We start from the raw sequence: 20,742 nt of genomic DNA, 5'->3' as shown, positions 1-20,742 counted from the left end.
TATGGAGATATCATAGGCTGCTCAAAACTTATCAGTGTTCAGTAGATTTACATTAGATTGCCTACATGCCACTTGTTACAATGACCGTTACTTTTTTCCCCCTTAATTGACTATAATCAAAGAACTGTTTTCTTGGAGAATCATCTGAAAGGGAACTCTGGACCTTGCATTACAATAGAAAGTAATTCTGTTGCTGAAGTAATCAGTAGAGAAATTGAACTTGCATAATCTAGGCAGTTCTCTTAATATATTGTGAAGAACAGCTTCTTTTTATGTTACAAATAAACCATATTTCTTTATCATCATTTATTTTTAACAGTGAAGATAGTGTTGTACTAGACATAAAAACAAATGCTCTTGGGTGATATTGGTGATTTTCTATCACAATCATGGAAAACAGTGACATTGAGCAACCCCTGAAAAAGTATAGACTTACTTTTATAAGTTCTATGGATCGACACCAGAAGGATTGCCTGTCACATAAGCCAACTGAAAATTGGATATGGTTGCTATAAGACAATTCTCTGTAAGGGAAGTATAGCTCTTCTTCTTCGTGAAAATATAATAAATGACATAGCATCTCATTGAAACCTAAAATTGTTTAATTTTCAAGTTATTCTCACATGCTCTGAAATGGCTTATAGATTTGAAAGATGTTAAAGAGCAGATGCTGTGAAAAAGAGAACACAATATAGCTGATAAATTCTGCCCTTTAAGTCTTAACTTTTTATTGGCTTGTTGTTGAAAAGGCCCAATAAATCAGCCTTACAGCCTCAAAATTTATTTGATTAGTCTCATTGAAACTAATTTTATATTTGGTTATATGCCACCTTTTTGTATCCCACTGAAGTACTGATTCATCATACACCCAAGGCCAGTTAAACCCATGTGAATTCAGCTGGCTGCTGACCCCAAGTGATGGCTGTCCCTTGGCCAGTGGCCTGTGAGAACTGAAATTGTGTTTAACTCCTTCCTTTTTTGTATTCCCCAGCATGGCAAGAGGGTTGTAAGGGAGGAATTTCCCCTTTAAGTTAGGTTCTCTTCAAATAATAAAGTAGGGACATTTCTGGTTAATTTTTTTTAAATGGTGAAGGCACTGATAAAGACTAAACTTACATCTGGAAGATAGAAATCATGAACGTGTGTCATCATGGGCAACACATTTCAAGAAAAAGTTCTTTGCCTCTATTTGCTATGTAAAGCTAACCTCAAAGAAAGTTAGGCTTCTAATGAGAAAGAATTAAAAGCCAGCCAAATGAGGGGTTTCCAAGGGTAATTTTGGTTATAAATAATTTCACCTTTCATGCTGACTTTAGAACCTCATTTCTTCGTTAGACTCTACTCCATTATAGCTAATTTCTCACTACACATTCAGTTAGGTGGATAAAGATTATCTATGATTTCATCCATGTAAGTGCTTCTTTGAAGACATTCATGGACATGCTTCATTAATTTAATGCATTACAATCACCAAAATTATTTATCTGGTGACTAACCGTATCTCTTTGGATTTAGCTAGGTTGGTCCTCAGATGACAAGTATACAGTCTGTTTATTGTCAAGGTTTTCCACAGACCTTTCCCAGGTTAACAGCACTTACCAGAGCTCATGCTCCCTTACATTCTCACCATGATGGGGCACCAAAGAAAGACTTTATAAATAAGGCAACATAGATTCATAAGAAATAAATTTATCTTGCTATCATTTTTGCCTGTTCTGCCCCTCCCAAACCTATGTTGTACTAATGACCTCCGTTAGGTATAAGATGGGAAAATTAAGGATTCTAGTTATCCAATTTGAGTGGCCTGTTAGTGGATATAAGTATTTAACACAATGCCTTGCACAAAATCAGTAAATATTTGTTATTTTGACATGTGATAAAAAAACCTAGTGATAAGAATCTATGGATTCAAACTCAGTATAAGAATTAAGGGATTGGAGGAGACACTTGCCAGTGCCAGGGCATAAGGAGGTCTGAAGCCTATGAGTTCTCCACAAATCTGACCCTTTTTGAGAACGCAAAAAAGAAACCTTCCAATGAGAAGCCTTCACTGGACCAAAGGCCTCATGCTGATGGATTTTACTTAGTCCTTAGCTAATTTTTCACATTGCTGATTTATGGGGTGAGTGAACTAGAAGACCAGCTTCAATGTGGACATACCATGAAATAGTGGAAAGATCATTGAGTGTGGAGTCAAAAGAGCTGGGCTCAAGTCCCTTAATGGCTCTGAATCTCAGTTTGTTTTCTCATCTGCCAAATGAAGTGATATGCTTAGATAATCTCCAAAAGTCCAGCTTTCAAATTCTAAGATCCTACTTGGTCAAATTATCTTTTTATGCTTCTATTTCCCCTGAGTACTAGGCAAATTGAGTTCTACCTGGTCATTTGTCTTATCTCTCTTTCTGTTATCTTGTCCATATGTTGTATTTTGAATTTTTTAGTGTTCTTATAGTGAAGCCAAGTATTCTTTCAAGTATTTTAGTGACACTGGTTTTTTGCTTTGGTAAGAGAGAAGTATTTTAAAAGCAAAAATGGAGGTGAAGATTTGAAAATATTCTTGATTTAGAATGCTATTTCAGTAAGCCAAAATAAAGTAACTTTTAGAATATATTATGCCAATTAACTTTTCTAACTAACTTTTTAATAATTAACTTTTGTAATATTTTGCAATTACCACTCTAATTTGGGGATACTTTAAGAAAGAAGCAGCAGTGAAGTTTGCAAGTTCAAAATACTATCTGTTCTTTTTTTTTTTTTATCCTGAAGGAGCAGGCAGTCCCTTAAAGTCCGAGAGCATAAAGTCTTGGGGCCCTATGTAGATGGCCTATCTCAACTGGCTGTTACTAGCTTTGAGGTAAGTATAAGCATTTGCAAGCAACTACCAGTGTTGGCAAGGAGGGGCAAAACTATCAGAGAAGGATATTGACTACTAATGCTACTATTGCTGATTGTGCAGAATATTGACTCTAGTTCAATATATACTTCATTTTGCAAACTCACAATTCATAGCTACCAATTTACGTATCCAAATTTCACAAGCGCTTTGTGGTTGCTGAACACACAACATGCCATTTATCACTCTATTAAACTGCTTTCCCTAAGCTTATTAATGACTTCCTACTAGGAAAATCTATTAGTCTTTTATCAAAATTCCTTCTCCTTGATTTCTCTACTGTATTTGACACTGTGAATAATCCACTTCCTCCTTGAAATTGTCTCTTCCATTGGCTTCGCTAACATCATACTATCTTGGTTCTTCTTTCTCTATACTCACCTCTTCTCTATTCCTCCTTCACTGCCTTCTTTCTCTTTTGTCTCACCCTTCATTTTCAGTGTCACCAGAGGTCTAATCTTTGATGCTTTTGTTCTTATCCTTCTATATTCATCTTAGTGTTCATCCATTGTCACAACTTTGACTAACATCTCTAGGATGATGACTTCTGAATTTGTGTCTTTAGCTCAAGACTTATGCTCTAGTCCTGTATCTCCAGATGCCTGCAGCGCATGGCTACTCGAAATATGCCATTATTACCTTGAATTCAGTGTAACTAAAACTTATCCTATCCTTCCACCCCTAGAAAAAACCCAAACCAAACCAAACTAAAACTACCAAACACCTGGGTTTCCTTTCCAAAACCATTTTCGTCAATGGTATCAACCACTGTCCCAGTCCTTCAGACACCAGTACTCATTTATTTCTCAACATCAGTTGAATCATGTCACTTCTTTCAAAATATGTTCATCCTTTCTTCCCGGAATGTCACAATAGTCTTATGGTTCTTTGCTTCCAATCTTTTTCTGCTTCTAGTTTGAAATATTAGTCTCTACTATTTTCACCAGATCAGTCTCTTTCAGAGCTCACAATGGTAGCATAGTATAGTAGAAAGAACCTTAGACTGAGAGTTGAAAGAAACCTGGGTTCAGATTTTGCCTCCAGCACTTTTTGACCCTGGGCAAATCGTTTAACCTCTCGGGACATAGGTACTTTCACATAAGGTGGGTAATAATACAACAGTGCCCATGGCCATTTTCTACCCTGCTGCTGCTGCTGCTCCATTTTACACACTAGACTCCAGACAGTTCCTAGAAGACAAGCCACTCACATATGTATTCCTAGGGACCATACATCCTAATCTACATCATGCTTATTTTCAACCTAGTTTTACATAAATGGGGATGTTGGGAATTAGAATAGAAAATGTCTTTTTTTTTTCCACCAGGAAGACTGAGTAATTCTGCATCTTTCTAACAGCATTCATTAGATAATTATCTATTGGAAGGATTACAATAAAATGAGAAATGACCAATCTAAATCCCTAAGAAATTGGCTTTTTGTTTATTTCTTAGCATATAGACCCAATAGGAATATATATTTTTTGTTGGGAATTTAAAGTATCTGACACAGCATTGTCTTTTAATTTTTATAAGAAAAGGTGGACAAACATACCAGAAGCTAGGTATCATTAACTATAAGTTCTAAAAAGATAATTTAAGAGGAAGCACAGTCACCATGATATCTACTTTGAAAATTCATTCAAACATTAAAGAAACCTTTAAGTGGCCATTATATGTAAGGTATTGACCTCCCTGCTGAAGCATGTAATTGTCTCACTCTAGAAAATTCTCAGAAGCCCAAAATATTAACAAAATACCTTTATGCATTTTGCTGTATAGGAAAGTGTTTTGTCCTTTTGAATAGCTATATTTCTTCTGTAACAATTCTGTAAAATAAAGCCTTTACCATGTTAAATTTCATTTAACATGTTAATTGGCTTGCATTTTTAAATTATGGATGTACCACATTTGATAAGGAAAGTGCATTCCTTAAATATCAGGGGTTAATTGAATATGTCTAGTTCTAATCTAATTTTAAAAGAAATAGTACTTCATATTTTAAAAGACTCTAGAATGAATCCCTTTTTTTGAAAACAAATAATCACTCTCAAACTTACCTGCTTTGCAAGTTGGTTTTTCACTTAACTACTCCTAAAGCAGTACACACCGATATTCTGCTTTTGTTTTTTGACACTTCTTGAGACTAAAATTTGCTTTATGAAACTTGGAGATTTTTAGAGCTGGAAGAAAACTTGGAAATTATCTCATTCAACTTTCCTAAACTTACCCCAGATCTTATAGATGCTACCTAGTCAGGAAATAGACTTGAACCCAGGGCTCTTGCTCTAAGTCCAATCCTTGCTCTGTCTTACCTTGTTGCTTCCTAAATTCATCTCTTATGAGTGAATTTATTTTGCAGATTCTCTAGGTGTTATTTTCTACTAATTCTCCAGAGGGGGAAATGATAAAGTGGGCACTCTTTCTCCTTTTATTTTCATCCCTGTTTTGATACAGTTTCAGAGAACACATTAGCTGAATCAGCAATGTAGGAATAAAGATTGAATGTAATCACCTTTGGTGGTGAAACGTTGTCTCAGAGTGAGGTAATCACTTCAGCCAATTAAATGATTATAGCACTAGGCTAGCAAATACCATTCATCACCTTCTGTAATTAATCTTCTTAAATGAATGTGTGTTGGGCTGATATAAAGGCACTAAAACTGAGCACGTTGAAAAGCAACTCTAAACAGTAATAGAGCCCCCTTGATTCATTGTTAACCTCATCCTGGAACATATTCAGAGGAACTTGAAAAGCAGAAGCATGTACTTGATAAGAAAAGAACTTATAATAAAGGTACATTCTAAACATAAAAATTTTGAAAAAAAAATAAATAATGAAGAGAATCCAACAAGATGGGGATGAAAGTTCGAACCAAGTTTTCACTAGAACTGAGGAAAGGGAGGCCTTCTAGGAAGGAGATATGTGACTGGTATGACAGAAGAAATATTAATGGGCAGGCTTGTAGTATTCTCTTTTCTTTAGGACCCTGTCTTTGTGTTTCTGCCCTAGGATATTGAATCATTGATGTCTGAGGGAAACAAATCTCGAACGGTGGCAGCAACTAACATGAATGAGGAAAGCAGTCGCTCCCATGCTGTCTTCAACATTATAGTCACGCAGACGTTGTATGACTTGCAGTCTGGTGTAAGTGGGAGTCATGAAGCTGCAGGAACAATGGGATGCTGTATGAGTGAAATGCCTCATAGTAGGATCAGGGGCTGGGTGTTCATATTGCATGTCTGCCTCTGGCTTGATGAATGACTTTATTAAGAAGTTGACCTGCCATTGCTTTTATTTAACCCAAGGTTTTAAAATCAAGAGCAACAAGGAGCCTGGAGGGTATGGCAATAATGTTACATAACTAGCAGATGGAATGGATTGGGAATTCTTTCTGCAATGCCACCTAGATCTTTGCCTTACAAAGGATTAAGGGAATCTCTTGGAAAACTACCAAATGTAGGCCAAAATGTCATTTTTACAAATAAAAGGTATATTTACTTTACTCTATAAGAGGCCTTCTGATAAACAGCAAGGAACATCCACTTTGGAGTAACCCTAAAGTTTTATTTCATGATAGGACATAAAAGAAACATTTCCTGGTAGGCTTCTCAATCTTTTCCTTCCCCCGCTATAATTTGAACTGTTTGGAGGAGCAGGGATTTTTATTACATATATAAATCTCTCAGATTTTCTTGTGGGTATCCTGAAAATTAAGGATATGATGAAATGACATTTCTGCACCAATCTAAAAATCTGATTATGTTGTTAATTCCTTCCCCAAATACCCAATGTGCAGATTTAAAGACTGGCTTCTTTGGGAATTTTTTCCCCCTTTTGAGTAGGGGCAGGGCCACAAGTTTCTTTATGACTGGCACAGACATAGGTGCTACCAGGTTGTTGTTCTCTTTGTACTTTTTTGCGTTAACATTTATTGCCTGCTTCCTGTTTCCACCAACTAGAATTCGGGAGAGAAAGTCAGTAAGGTCAGCCTGGTAGACTTGGCTGGAAGTGAAAGAGTGTCTAAAACAGGAGCCGCTGGGGAGCGTCTGAAAGAAGGCAGCAACATAAACAAGTAAGAGAGCTGTTGCAAAGAACACCTTTCATGAGTCCAGACTCCCAGCTGAGTATGTTGTTCTGCTGCCAGTACGCCTTTGGGCAGTGCTTGTCAAGGGTTGGATGGTTCTGATGCAGCTTGTCCCAAAGACTATGTAACATTGGTTAACAGCAAAACTGCTGAAAACAAAACACTTCATCTACCTTGGGGATACATGAAGGCTTCCCTAGGGCTGGGAACAGTGCTTAAGTGGGGGAGGGAAGAAGAGAAATGTGTGTTGACCATATTTGTTCAGAAGTATATATTTACAGATGTATTACTTTACAGAATAGAGCTATTCCTGAGAAGTTGCATGTAAAACTGAATCATGTTTTAGATGTAATAGCGGAGCTTACTCTTTTAAAAAAAATCAATCAGTTAACAAGCATTTATAACTTACCTTATGTTTACCAGAAATTGAGTTGGGTATTAGTGATACAATGATAAAAGGGAAACAGAAGCTAAGACTGAATTTTGACATGTTGAGCTATCTCATCATTTGCCTGTATGTACATATATACAGTTTTCTAGAAAGTTATCTGCTGTTTGGTACCAGTGTGCCCTTTGGGCTGGTCATTTAACCTTTCCAGGGCTGAGGAAGTCAGGGACTTGCTTGTAAATAATATATTTGTAGTGGTAAATTCTCCAAGGTGAAGTGCATGTGTATTTAAAGATTATGTTGGACACATTGTGATTTTAATTAGCAGTGATTTGTAAACAGAAGTGAGATGTTCTGTCACTGACAGGTCTGCATGGCCTTGCTCAGAGGGAAAGACAGCTTCTTTGGGGGAGTTCATCTAACAGGCAGTTTGTCTTCTCACATAACAAAGGATTCCCCCCCCCCCCATTTCATGACAAGATATTAAAAAACTCCAGTTGGTGGAACAGCATTGTTCTATTATGAGCAGAAAAGTAGGCAGAAGGTGAGGGAGGATTAAAGAAGACAAGAATGCTGCCTTTCTGTAGGCTTGGCTGATTTGTTACTGGGCTCTTCTAGAGGGTTTGCCTTCAGGTTCAAGCTCCTGTGACACACTGAGGTCATGCGTCCTTTCCAGCCTTGTCTCCTCCTACTCCCCTCCATTCTATGTGCTTTATGTGCCAGCCAAACTTGTCCACTTTTAGTCCCCTGGGCATTCCCCATCCCCTCCCTCTACCATTCACATCCTTTCTTCTGCCTTGAATGTCCTAGATGCCCCTTTTAAGGTTCTTGAATTACTATCCATTTTCCAAAGCCTAATTCAAATGCCCCTAGAAGCTTTTGCTAATCCCACACTCCCAATTGTTAATTACCTTTTCTCCTTTGTACCTCACAAAGTACTTTGGTTGGACTTTTATGAATTTACCTTGTATTCTTTTAAGTTATAGTAACATATCCCCTTAAGTGGCTGTGAGTGCCATGAGGTAGCTGTGTCCCAGTGGGTAGAGTTCTGGAACTAGAGTCTGGAAGATCTACATTCAAATCCTGCCTCATGTACTAGCTGTGTGACCCTGGGCAAGTCACTTAAATTTGGTCCATCTCAACTTCCTCAAATATAAAATGTGGATAATAATAGCACCTACTTCCCAGAGTTATTGTGAGGATCAAACGAGGTAATATTTGTAAAGTACCTGGCACAGAGTCGGTGCTTAATAAATGCTTGATAACTTCCTCTCTCCCTCCTATTCTTCCTAACAAACAGGGCACTATACCTATACTAAATTTTTCTTTTGTCCCATCACCTAGAAAAGTGCTTTGTGTATAACATATGCATAGTTAGGGTACATACATGTATAGGTAAATAAATAACTTGTCCAAATTCACATGGCTTGAATGGGGTGTGTCTGAGGACTCAAACCTGGATCTTCTGAGTACTAGTCCAGTGGTTTTCCCCATGTATTACCTCCCTATTATTTTGATCTTTGAGAACAAGGACTACCACAAAATCACTTAAGTTGAGCATTTTTAAAGTACCTACAACATACCAGGCATAGTGCTAAGTGTTGGCAATACAAAGAAAGGCAAAAAAAAAAAATCCACCATCTGCTTTCATGGAGCTCATAGACTAATGGGAAAAATGAGGAAGGTAGGTTGAGTGCCTTCTATGTGTTAGGTCCTAGGCTAAGCACTTTACAAATATTTTATTTGATCCTCATAATCTTAGGGGGTAGGTGCTATTATCCATGGTTGGGAGTTTTGTTGTTGTTTTTTACAGTTGAAAAGTTAAGTGACTTGCCTATGGTCACACAGCTGGGAAATGTCTGAGGCTGCATTTTAACTCTCTTGGCACCAGGCCCAATATTCTATCCACTACTCCACCTAGCTGCCTCTGGGGAAAGCAAAATGCAATCAACTATGTACAAAAATGAACATACAGGATAAATTAAAGATAATATTAGGATGAAGGCTATTAGCATTAAGGGAGATTGGGAAAGGCTTCTTGTGAAAGGTGGGATTTTAGCTAGGATCTGGAAGAATTCCTCAAAGCTAGGAGGTGGAGATGAAGAGCTATTGGGGATAGGCAGTGAAAATTTCTGGAGTTGGAAGATGGGAATATCTTATGCAAAAAATAGCAGTGAGGCCAGTCACATTGAATCTCAGAATACATAGAGGGGGAGTAAGGTGTAAGAAGACTAGAAAGATAGTAAGGGGTCAGGTTTTTAAGGGCTTTAAAAGCTAAACAGGATTTTCTATTTGATCCTGTATGCAACAGGGAGCCCCTGGAGTTTATTGTGAGGCATGACTTGGTTAGATATATGCTTGAGAAAGATCACTTTGATAACTGAGTGGAGGATGGACTGGATGGAGTAGAGAGAAAATTGTGGCAAGGAAACCAACCATAAAGCTATTTTCATAGTCCAAATGTGTGTGTGTGGGGGGGGATCAGGACCTGCACTAGAGTAGTGGCAATGTCAGAGGAGAGACGGGGTTTATTTGAGAGATGACGCCTAGCACATGAGCCTGGGTGACTGGGAAGATAGTGGTGCCCTCAACATTTAGAGGGATTTTAGGAAGAGGGGAAAGCTTGGGGGAAAGATAATGAGTTAAGTTTTGACCATGTTGAGTTTAAGATGTCTACAGGAAATCTATTTTTGAGCTGTCGAAGAAACATGTGGAAACATGAGATTGGAGTTCAGGAGAGAGGTTACTTCAGTGATCTGAAGAATAGTTCACATTTACAGAGTATTTTATAATTTCCAAAGCCCTTTATATTTATTTGGGCCTCACAAGTACTCTTTGAAGCTGAGGAAAGGAAACTAGAGTTCATGGACATTGTTTCTTGCTTAGTGTCATTAAACAAATTGTGTTGTTAGCAAGCCTGAAACACAGGTATTCTGTTTCTAATTCCATTGTGATTTCCATGATAATGCAATGACTCTCCATAGTAGTTATATAAGTACCAGCCCAAGAAATGCCAGGAAGGCTTTTGAGTTTCATAATCTTGGTTTCCTAGTTATAAAAATTGTCACATGATTCTGTAATAGTTTTTAATGGAACAATGGATAATTTGAATCTTAAAACCTTTATTTGGAAAACCCAGTTGTGTATTCCAAATCCTGTAATTAGATGGATATAGAAAAAAATCTTCAGCAGACTTCCTAAATTTTCTAATTCCTGTTTCAGCCTCTTTTATCATAGGATTAATAATCTTCTTCATGAGACCTTTAATGGATTATGACCCTAAAATCTTCAACTCTTTTCAAGCCCCTAAGACCTCTTAAAGCACTCTTTTTCTTCTTCTAAAGAAATAAAGACTTTACATGATTCTCCACAGTTGTAGAATGGCTTCTGTGATAGATGTGAGGTACTAGGCCAGTGGTACAGCCTCTCTCTACTTCAAGAGGGTAATAAATTTAAATCAGTCTGCTGCTCCTCTCCATTGCTGGGGGTTGGAAAAGGGCTGGAAACCTGTATTCTCCTTGCCTGAACCTGGCAGAGGACTGAATGCATTACAGGCTTCTCTGAACACTTCATTTAGAGTCTGTAACATTCTAATGCCTCCAGACATATAGTTGGAGGGAGCTGGTGTTATTCTCTTCAGAAACTGATAACACAGTAAGGTAGCTTCCTAAATGTGTAGGGTCTTTCTGTCTCCTGGTATCAGAACATACAGTGTATGTGCCCAACTTTGCCCTCCTTTTTCTTCCTTGTTCCCTCTCTGGGGCTCTAGGTTATTTCCTCTCAGAAACTTCCCTCAAATGGGTGTTGCTTGAGTAACCAAACACTGATTGGTGTCTAGGAAGGGTGAACAAGGAGCTTTTCTTCCTATTGTTTATGTGCAGGTGTCCCTGCAAGACCTCACTACAACTACTACAATTAGAAAGATCCAAATGTTTGGAAACTGAATCTGGGAAAACATCCCTGCATTTATTACTGCAGACTAAAGAGTGGAGAACAGAAGCTGGTCTCTGGAAAGTCAAACAGCTTTTTCTTTAATTGGGGAGTAAGAAGAAGATTGGATTTTCACATTTTATCTCCAAACCACAATGCTTGGGGGGAAAAATGGATAAGGAATTTTTCCTTTTAAAATATCAAAGGTATATTTGAAAAACAATGATGTAGGTCAGTCAATCAACAGTAATTAGGTATATATTAAGCTTACTACATTTTACTATGTGCTAGACACTGTAATATATACTTGAGGTAAAAAAAATAAAAAAAACATTCTTTTCTCAAGGAGTTCATGTTCTAGTAGGGGAGATAACATGTAAATGACTAGATACACACAAGAGATATACAGAAGAATGGCTGAACAAATTATGGTGTGTAGATATAATGGAATATGACTGGGCTGTCAGAAATAACAAATGGGCTGAAATCAGAGAAGCATGGAAAGATCTATATGAACTGATTTGGAGTTAATTAAGTAGAGCCAAAAAATATACAAATTAACTGTGATTCAAATGGAAAAAAACAACTATATGCCAAAAAAAATCAAAAGTGAATGTAACAAAATTATAAAGATCAAGCAAGACTTGAATGTAGAGATATGAGAAGACATCCTCAACCCACTCCTTTGTGAAGGTGGGAGGTCCACAGATGGTACACATTTCACGTGTTTTCAGCCTTTTTCAATGTATCAATCAATTGTACAGATTTGTTTTCCTCTCTAAAAACAGTTTGAGGCTATAATACTAAATATGTGGCTAAATACTAGATGGCTCTCTGGGAAACAAGGGGGAGGGATACTGCATAAAATTATGATGGTGTAAGAAATAGAAAATATCAATAAAATTTTATTTTAAAAATATACAGAGTATAAACAAAAGTTGAGAACTATCTTTACATGTAACGGAAAAAATAAAATACCTTATACATTAAAAAATATATATATATACAGAGTAGAATGGAAGGTAATCTGAGAGGGGAAGCATTGGGAGGTACAGGGACCATGAAAGGCTACTTTGAAGATGGTTGGCTTCAAACTGAGTCTTGTCAAGGAGTCTGATAGGCAGAGATGAGGAGGGAGAACATCCCAGGCATGAGGGATAGCCAATGAAAAGGCACTAAAAAAGAGGATGGATGCCATGTGAAAGGAACAGCAAGGAGACCCACCAGAAAGTTATTGCAATAGTTCGGGTGTAAGGTGATGAGATCCTACACTAGGATGTGGATATGTAAATGGAGAGAAGGGGACTTATACAAAAATTGTTCATTCCTTCATTTCTTACCCAGCTACATTTCTTTGGATTTCTATATCATGCCCGAGGAGCCTCTTATCTTGAAAGATCACATCAGTCTCGGTACTCATGTCTCATCTGTTCCCTCTGCCCTCAGGTCCCTCTGATTGGAAGGCAAAGTGGAGAAACCTCCATTTAAGGAGAGAGCCTAGGGCAGCCAGCTCTTCATTTCCCACCAGGATATACTCCTTTGGACTTCTCCAACTTGCCCCTGTGTTTGCTCCATTGACCTTTATTTACTATGGGAATGTTTGTTGTCTTTTAAAATCTAGTGTCATTTGCCTAAATTCCTTCATTCATTTTTGCTGTTTATCAATTCTGGAACCCACTTTTTAAAATAATGGCTACTGGGGCAGCCGGGTGGTACAGTGGATGGAGCACTGGCCCTGGATTCAGGAAGACCTGAGTTCAAATCCAGCCTCAGACACTTGACACTTGCTAGCTGTGCGACCCTGGGCAAGTCACTTAACCCTCATTGCCATGCCAAAAAAAAAAAAAATGTAGGTAGCATAAAAACAAAAGCTATCAATAAACATTTATTTTTTTAAAAATGATGGCTGCCAGTATTTACAAATATCATTCTCTAATAATTTTCTAATAATTTCTCATATAGCCCTTCCCATAAATTCCCACTTAGTCATTAGCCCTTCTCATAACTTCCCAATTAGTTAGCAATCCACCTCATTGTAGGGGTTGTTAGAACAGAGCAAGAAATTAAATTACTCATAGAAGCCTCAATCCTTTAGCCACTGAACCTGGTTGAAATCTAGTAGACATAGAATATTGATGACCCTGAGTCACCATCATCTAGCTTCTCATACTTTATATTTTGACTATATATTTCTCAACAATTTAAGCCCAGTTGGAAACAGGGATGGGTGTGGGTTTTTATGCATTAACAAGTAAAAGGGTATGGTTTTAATTAATGACACATCTCCATAATATAGCAAGTTATGTATCAAAGTACACAGAGACACTAAAGCTGTGTAATTATTTTAGTTCAACCACACCCACCCTGCCACTTGAAAAATACTTATACAATGAAATGATTACACTGTATCATCATTTTTCTTTCTTATAATAAAGAATACTAATTTAGTTTTTATTGCATTGCTTAGCAATTATGGTTGGCCTCCAGAAATTCTTTTTTTCCTTCCCATGACAATAAATCAGAAATAAGTCAGTACTTGTTAGAGGGCAGAGTAAAGGCACATATGCAGTAATAAAAAATGCAGAATTCTTGTTTTCACAGAATGAATTCTTTTGCTTTTTCAAAATCACTGTTAACACGGGTGATAGTGGGGTACAGTGGAATTAGTGCTCTGAACTTTGTCACAGGAAATAGTTTAGAATTCTGGTTCTGCTTTTTATTACCTGTGTGACCTTGGGCAAATTCCTGAACTTCTGTGAGCTTTAATTTCCTCATCTGTAAAATGAGGAGTTTGGACTACAGATGGCCTCTAAGGACTCTTCTAGCTCTAGATTTGATCCAGTGTGTTGGATGTGTGATCTCATTGATGGCTACTTCCATTGATGCATATGGTACCTCATCTATACTTTCTCATGCAGTGTAACTTTCATCCCTGCCCTTCTCAAGAGGTTAACCCTTCTTCTGGTTCTCTTAACATCCTCTATTTTTCTGATAATATGCTTTATGCTTCTTCTCTTGTGCAATTTGTCTTTGGCAATGTATTGTCTCCTACTCATGCCTGTGATATGTCTCTCCAGCACTCTTTTAGTGACTCTGAACTTTAATTCTAAGGAGACTGCAGTAATTCATGACATTTGGCCATATAACATCAACACAAGAAAATTATATAACAAGGAATAGACTTAGAAATGTTTTACATGATTGCATATATTTTAAAAAATGGACTTTGTTTTGGAAGAAAGCTTGGCACTATCAAAAGCAGTGCTCAATTATCCAAAGGAAATATGGTCTACTTGCTTTTCCTTGCTCAATTTTGGGTCTAGTTTATTGTACATATAAAGTGTCTTTGTAAGATGTACATGTTTCATGTATAACTTACATTGAATTGCTTGAGTTTTGTGGTGGGGGGGGAGGGAGGGAGGAAGAGAAGTTGGAACACAAAGTTTTTAAAAATCGATGTCAAAATTTGCTTTTACATATAATTTGGAAAATAAAATTCTAAACAATGAAAAAATGTACGTATTAATGAGCCAATTCTTTGGGTTTTCCATCCAAATGCCTGTCATAGTCTGGCATCTTTTTTTCTTTTTTCTTTCTTTTTTTTTTTTTAGTGTTGGGTAGTCAGGGTGAACTGGGAGACAATGCAGTGCAGAAAAAGAACACAGAATCTGTAATCATGGGACCTCAGTTAGAAACCTGGCTCTGCTACTTACTTTGACCTTGGACAAGTCACTCAACTTCTCTGGCCTCAGTTTCCTCATCTTCAAAACTAGGGTGTTGGAATAAACTTCCTCTAAGACCCTTCCCAGCTCTAGATCTTTTATTCTATTGTGTTTGAGTCTCATTAAGAAGGCTATGCAATGTTCCCATACTTGGTGCTATAAACAGGATGTCATCCATATGAAGGAGCATGATGCTCTAGATGCTCCTCATCATCTAGATGACCTCACCATCTATAAGGAATCCTTCCATAAGAACTTTGTATTGGGCATCCTGCATGAGGGTTGTCAATGCCTTTGGTGATCATTTTATGCCTCACCTGATATTAACAATCAGAGGTTCATCTAGAGTTATCTCTGTTGTGTTATATCTGTCAGGAATCTTGTATGGTTTAGACATGTGCATGGGAAATGCCTTATTGAAGAACAGCCCTGAAAATGGTGTTTTGTTTTTACAAAATCAAATGCTTTTTAAAAATAATAAACAAGCAATGAGCTGCATACCTGTGTTCTCTATGCCTTCAGGCCAGTTGTATTACTGATAACTAGTCTTTTTCAAATAAAATAATCTGTTGTATTTGGACCTGAGAAGATATGTAGCAGTAAGAACAATTGTTTTTAGTTAAGTAGTTTCATTTCAAAAGTAGATTTTATATTTTCCCCAGAGCCTGGAACAGTGCTCTTCACACAGCAGGGGCTTAATAAATGTTTATTGAATGAAGGAACAAATTAGTGAAAATGTGCTGTATTCCATATTCAAACAGAAATTGTTTCTTTAATCATCTATTGAAATCCATCTTGGTTCTATACTTCACATGCATTGCATGTAGTTTGACTTTGATAATGATACCCTTTGGGAGAAGGAAATGGTTTCATTTGAATATGAAATCTGTCAAAGAGCAGTATGCCCTCTATGTAATAACAGCTTTTAGTTACTGTAATTCTGACTCATTCCTTCAATCATCTGTATTTCAGTGCCTTTTAAAATTTTCTTTCAGGTGCTGTATTTTGTGGGAAATTAGGTTTTCTCTTCTTTCTGAGTTTCATGGAAGAGTATTGCAAGTTAAAATGAGAGGTTTGGATGAAATGATCCCTAAGAGCCCATCCAACTCTGAAGTTTAGTTCTCTGGATCTTGAATCCCAGATTAGTCCTAGCTTTACTGATATTAGTGATCATCCTCTGGGTACAAACTTTCTCTAGTCACCTTCCTAATTTCACTATTTTCATCTTTTCTGAATATTTCCTGTTAAAGGTGTTATTTGTATGTAGCTAATAAAATTGGTGTTGGATTTATTTACCCTAGAAAATGCAATCACATATGACACAAATAGACATTGTCTTCTTTACCTTCACTCCTATGTGGCCCAAACTATTATTCCTAGAAACATTCTTTTCTACAGGATCTTTTTTTATTTTATTTATTTATTTATTTTGCGGGGCAATTGGGGGTTAAGAGACTTGCCCAGGGTCACACAGCTAGTAAGTGTCAAGTGTCTGAGGCTGGATTTGAACTCAGGTACTCCTGAATCCAGGGTTGGCGCTTTAACCACTGCACCACCTAGTTGCCCCTCTACAGGATCTTAAGAGAATGAATTTTTCACAAGAGCCACTTAGCTCTTTCTCTTTGACACAGAGATTTGTAGTTATTCTTTTCCCTGGGTCAGCATCTCCACAAGGGCTTTTATGATACTACCTGAGACATAGATAGTATTTACCTGTGTGGCTCAGTGAATTTGTACAACTTTATTAATTCTTCATTGAATGGAATTTTCAGCATGTCACCAGAAATTCTCTGTAGAGCCATGGGAGGTGTGGTTGAAGAGCTCTTTACAAGTTACCCTGTGGCATTGGAGGTAGAAGGTCAGAGACCAAAACCTTTTAGCTTCAACAAAAGCAGCTTATTTTGAAAGCCATTAGCTAAGAACTGCAGAGTATTCCATTGTGTTCCTTGTGCTATAGTTTTCTGTCTTCTAAAACCCATGAGATAGTCCTTTTTCATCCAGTATGTAAATGGGATTATTTTGTTCATTTTCTTTGTTTCTTAATAAGCTATTACTGAATTGATAGGAATCAATTAAGTAATTTTCTTCTTTTATGTGGTTTTTTGTTGTTGTTGTTGTTGTTATTATTATTTTCACCTTTACCTAGAAGGGTTGATTTTATTTTATTTTTGCTCCCTCTAGGTCACTCACAACCCTGGGATTGGTTATATCATCTCTAGCTGACCAAGCAGCTGGAAAGGGTAAAAACAAATTCGTGCCTTACCGGGACTCAGTCCTCACTTGGCTTCTCAAGGTAATGATTGATTGTGCGTGTTCTTCCACTTCACATGCACTAAGGAGATGGTATAGCATAAAAGCCAGGAATGCCTGAGTTCAGGTGTTGCATCTGATACATACTGGCTCATGTAACCCTGTGTAAGTTGCATATCTTCTCATTCATTGTCCCAATTTATGTTGACCAATGAAATTTCCTCCTGGAAGTTGTCTTTACCAATGAAATCCTAGATCTGGTAGAAAGAGAGAGAGAGAGAGAATGAGAACATTTTTCCAGTGTTTTGGAAAGGACCCTAGAGTAGGTGGCAAGACCTACTTTCTGTTCCTCTTTCACCATTAACTTGCTGGGTCATCTTGCACAAATGACTTCATCTGTTTTGGACCTCAGCTTACTCATTTGTAAAAATGAATTGGAAAGAATAAACTCTTAAGGTCCTTCTGGGTCAGGTTATCTTTAATTTTGTCAATGCTGGTATTCCCTCCAGTAACTGAGACTATAGCCCTTCTATAATTGTCTTCAAGAGTTTCTATGGCACAGAAACTCATGATCTTGCAACTAAACTATTGTTGAATGTCTCCAAATTTATTTAGGCTAGTCTTTAGATGATGGATATTCAGTCTATCTCTGGGCTTCTTTTGTAATTAGAAGGATCTACAGTGAGGTGGTGCCATAGTGGATAGAACGGTGAGCTTGTAATCAGGAAGACTCATCTTCATGAGTTCAAATCTGGCCTTAGAAAATTAACTAGCTGTGTTACCTTGGGCAAGTTTCTTAAACCTATTTGCCTGAGATTCCTGGATCTGTAAAATGAACTGGAGAAGGAAATGGCAAACCACTCCAGTATCTCTGCCACAGAAACCGCAAATGGGGTCACCAAGAGTTGTACACAACTGAAAGGACTGAACAGCAGCAGCAGAGCTTACACTTTGCTGGCCTCACCCTAGAGAGACCAGGGTCACCTCTAAACCACAATGAGGAATTGGAGTAACACTTTAATGAAGGACTTCTTAGATGCTGTGCTCTGAAAAAATATGTATGTTAACTACAGACAACACCTACAAATGGATATTTTGTTGACTCCTGGTCATATAGTAACACATATCTTTTATGACATTTTTTTCCTCATTTTGCTTTTTTCCTTCCTTTGGTTGGCATGATTCATTTTAGGCAAGCATCATTCAAAAGGTAGGCATCATTCCTTAAGAGAATCATTGTGGTATAATGAAAAGAGTAATCTGAAGACCTAGGCACACTTTAACTTATCTGACCCTCAGTTTCCTCGTCTGTAAAATAGAGATAATTTTTTCATTATTTACTTCATAGAGTTGGTATGAGGAAAGTGCTTTGTAACTGTAAAAATTTCTTTTTTTACATTTTTTAATTTATCTCGTATTTTGTTTTTTCCCAGTTACATGTAAAAACAATTTTAATATTTATTTCAAAACTTTGAATTCCACTGTGCCCAAAGATCTATAAAATTGTGCATAGCCTTTGACCCAACAATACCACGAGTAGGTCTGTATCCCAGAGAGATCATAAAAAAGGGAAAAGGACCCACATATACAAAAATATTCATAGCTATTCTTTTTTGTAGTGGCAAAAGATTGGAAATTTAGGGGATGCCCATCAATTGGGGAATGGCTGAACAAGTATATGAATGTAATGGAATACTATTGTGCTATAAGAAATGATGAGCAGATAGATTTCAGAAAACTCTAGAAAGACTTAGATGAACTGATGCTGAGTGAGATGAGCAGATCCAGAACATTGTACACAGAAACGGTAACATTGTGTGATGATCAATTGTGATAGACTTAGCTCTTCTCAGCAATACAATAATCTAAGACAATTCTAAAGGACTCATAATGGAAAATGTTCTCCATATCCAGAAAAAGAACTGTGGAATCTGAATGAAGATCAAAGCATACTGTTTTCACTTTTTTGTTTTTTTTCTTTCTTGTGGTTTTCCCCTTTTGTTCTGATTCTTCTTTCAGAACATGACTAATGGTGGAAATATGTTTATCATGATTATACTGTATAACCTCTATAAAATTGTTTGCTGTCTTTAGGGATGGAAGGAGAGAAGGGGAAAAATTTGGAACTAAAAATCTTACAAAAGTGAATGATAAAAACTATCTTTACATGTAATTGGAAAAAAATACTATTTTAATAAAACCCTTTGAATTCCCAATTCTCTCCCTTTCTTCCTCCTTCCCTCTTTGAGAAGGCAAGCAGTTCAATATAGGTTATACATGTGTAGTCATGTAAAGCATTTCCATATTAGTCATGTTATGAAAGAAAACAGAAAAAAGCCCTCAAGAAAAATAAAGTTAAAAAATGTGCTTCAATCTATTCAGACACCATCAGTTCTTTCTCTGGGGTTTGATAGCATCTTTCATCATTAAGTCCTTCAGAGTTGTCCTGCATCATTGTATTGCTCAGAATAGCTAAGTCATTCACAGCTGATCATCATACAATATTGCTTTAACTGTAAAAATTTCTATAAATGTTGGTGTTTATTACTGTACACAGAGGTTAGATTATATCATGTTTATTGAAATCATTTGTGAACTATACAGAGAAATCATAGCATTTTTTCTTGTCACCTTCATATAGAATGAAATCATATTTCTGTTAAAAATAAAGTTTTAGGGGCAGCTAGGTGGCACGGTGGATAAAGCACCAGCCCTGGATTCAGGAGGACCTGAGTTCAAATCTGGCCTCAGACACTTGACACTTACTAGCTGTGTGACCTTGGGCAAGTCACTTAACCCTCATTGCCCCACAAAAAAAAAATTAAACTAAATTTAAAAATAAAGTTTTAATGTACTACTCTGCAGCAGTTTCCTAGTATACTCATATTGGTTACCTTTTGCTGAAGGAGAATTTTTTTTCTTCAGTCTCCTACAGGTTACTTGTTTATTCATCCTATACTGCGAAATTAGTGAAATACAGTAACTGATAGACCTTTGGTTATAGACAAGCCCTTTTTAAAAAAAAAAACTGTATTAAACTCTTACTCTTCTTAGGTTAAGTATCCTGACTTTAGGGATCTTCACTTAGGAGCAGAGTTTGCACTAATTCTTTTTTTTTAATTTACAAATTGCATATTATACAAAAAGACATGAATTTGTTCTTCTGGTATGTTCCTGAAACTCTGTACAATATATTTTGCAGGACAACTTGGGAGGCAATAGTCAAACCTCCATGATAGCCACCATTAGCCCAGCAGCAGACAACTATGAAGAGACACTCTCTACATTAAGATATGCAGACCGAGCCAAAAGAATAGTCAATCATGCTGTGGTCAATGAAGATCCTAATGCAAGAGTCATCAGAGAACTACGTGAGGAAGTGGAGAAATTAAAAGAGCAACTGTCACAGGCTGAGGTAAAAACTATCTTAATACATGTATTTTTGTTTAAATTATATGGTACTTGACTCTTT

General features: G+C 37.0%; 1 protein-coding gene across 6 annotated transcripts in view; it reads left to right on the top strand.

Annotated features, from left to right (window-relative positions):
* Positions 1-20,742, top strand: part of KIF13A (kinesin family member 13A) — a 340,629-nt gene that overhangs the window by 126,661 nt on the left and 193,226 nt on the right. For all 6 annotated transcript variants that reach the window (XM_043967504.1, XM_043967499.1, XM_043967488.1 and 3 more), the window contains 5 exons: positions 2,767-2,854; positions 5,906-6,040; positions 6,856-6,968; positions 17,202-17,313; positions 20,473-20,685. In XM_043967504.1, the coding sequence (XP_043823439.1) occupies positions 2,767-2,854; positions 5,906-6,040; positions 6,856-6,968; positions 17,202-17,313; positions 20,473-20,685 (661 nt within the window). The remainder of the gene's footprint in view (positions 1-2,766; positions 2,855-5,905; positions 6,041-6,855; positions 6,969-17,201; positions 17,314-20,472; positions 20,686-20,742) is intronic.

Source organism: Dromiciops gliroides, chromosome 1 (assembly GCF_019393635.1).
Source record: "Dromiciops gliroides isolate mDroGli1 chromosome 1, mDroGli1.pri, whole genome shotgun sequence".
NCBI classification, from domain to species: Eukaryota; Metazoa; Chordata; class Mammalia; order Microbiotheria; family Microbiotheriidae; genus Dromiciops; species Dromiciops gliroides.
Note: the sequence above shows the minus strand (reverse complement) of the source record. Positions and strands in the feature narration are given on the sequence as shown.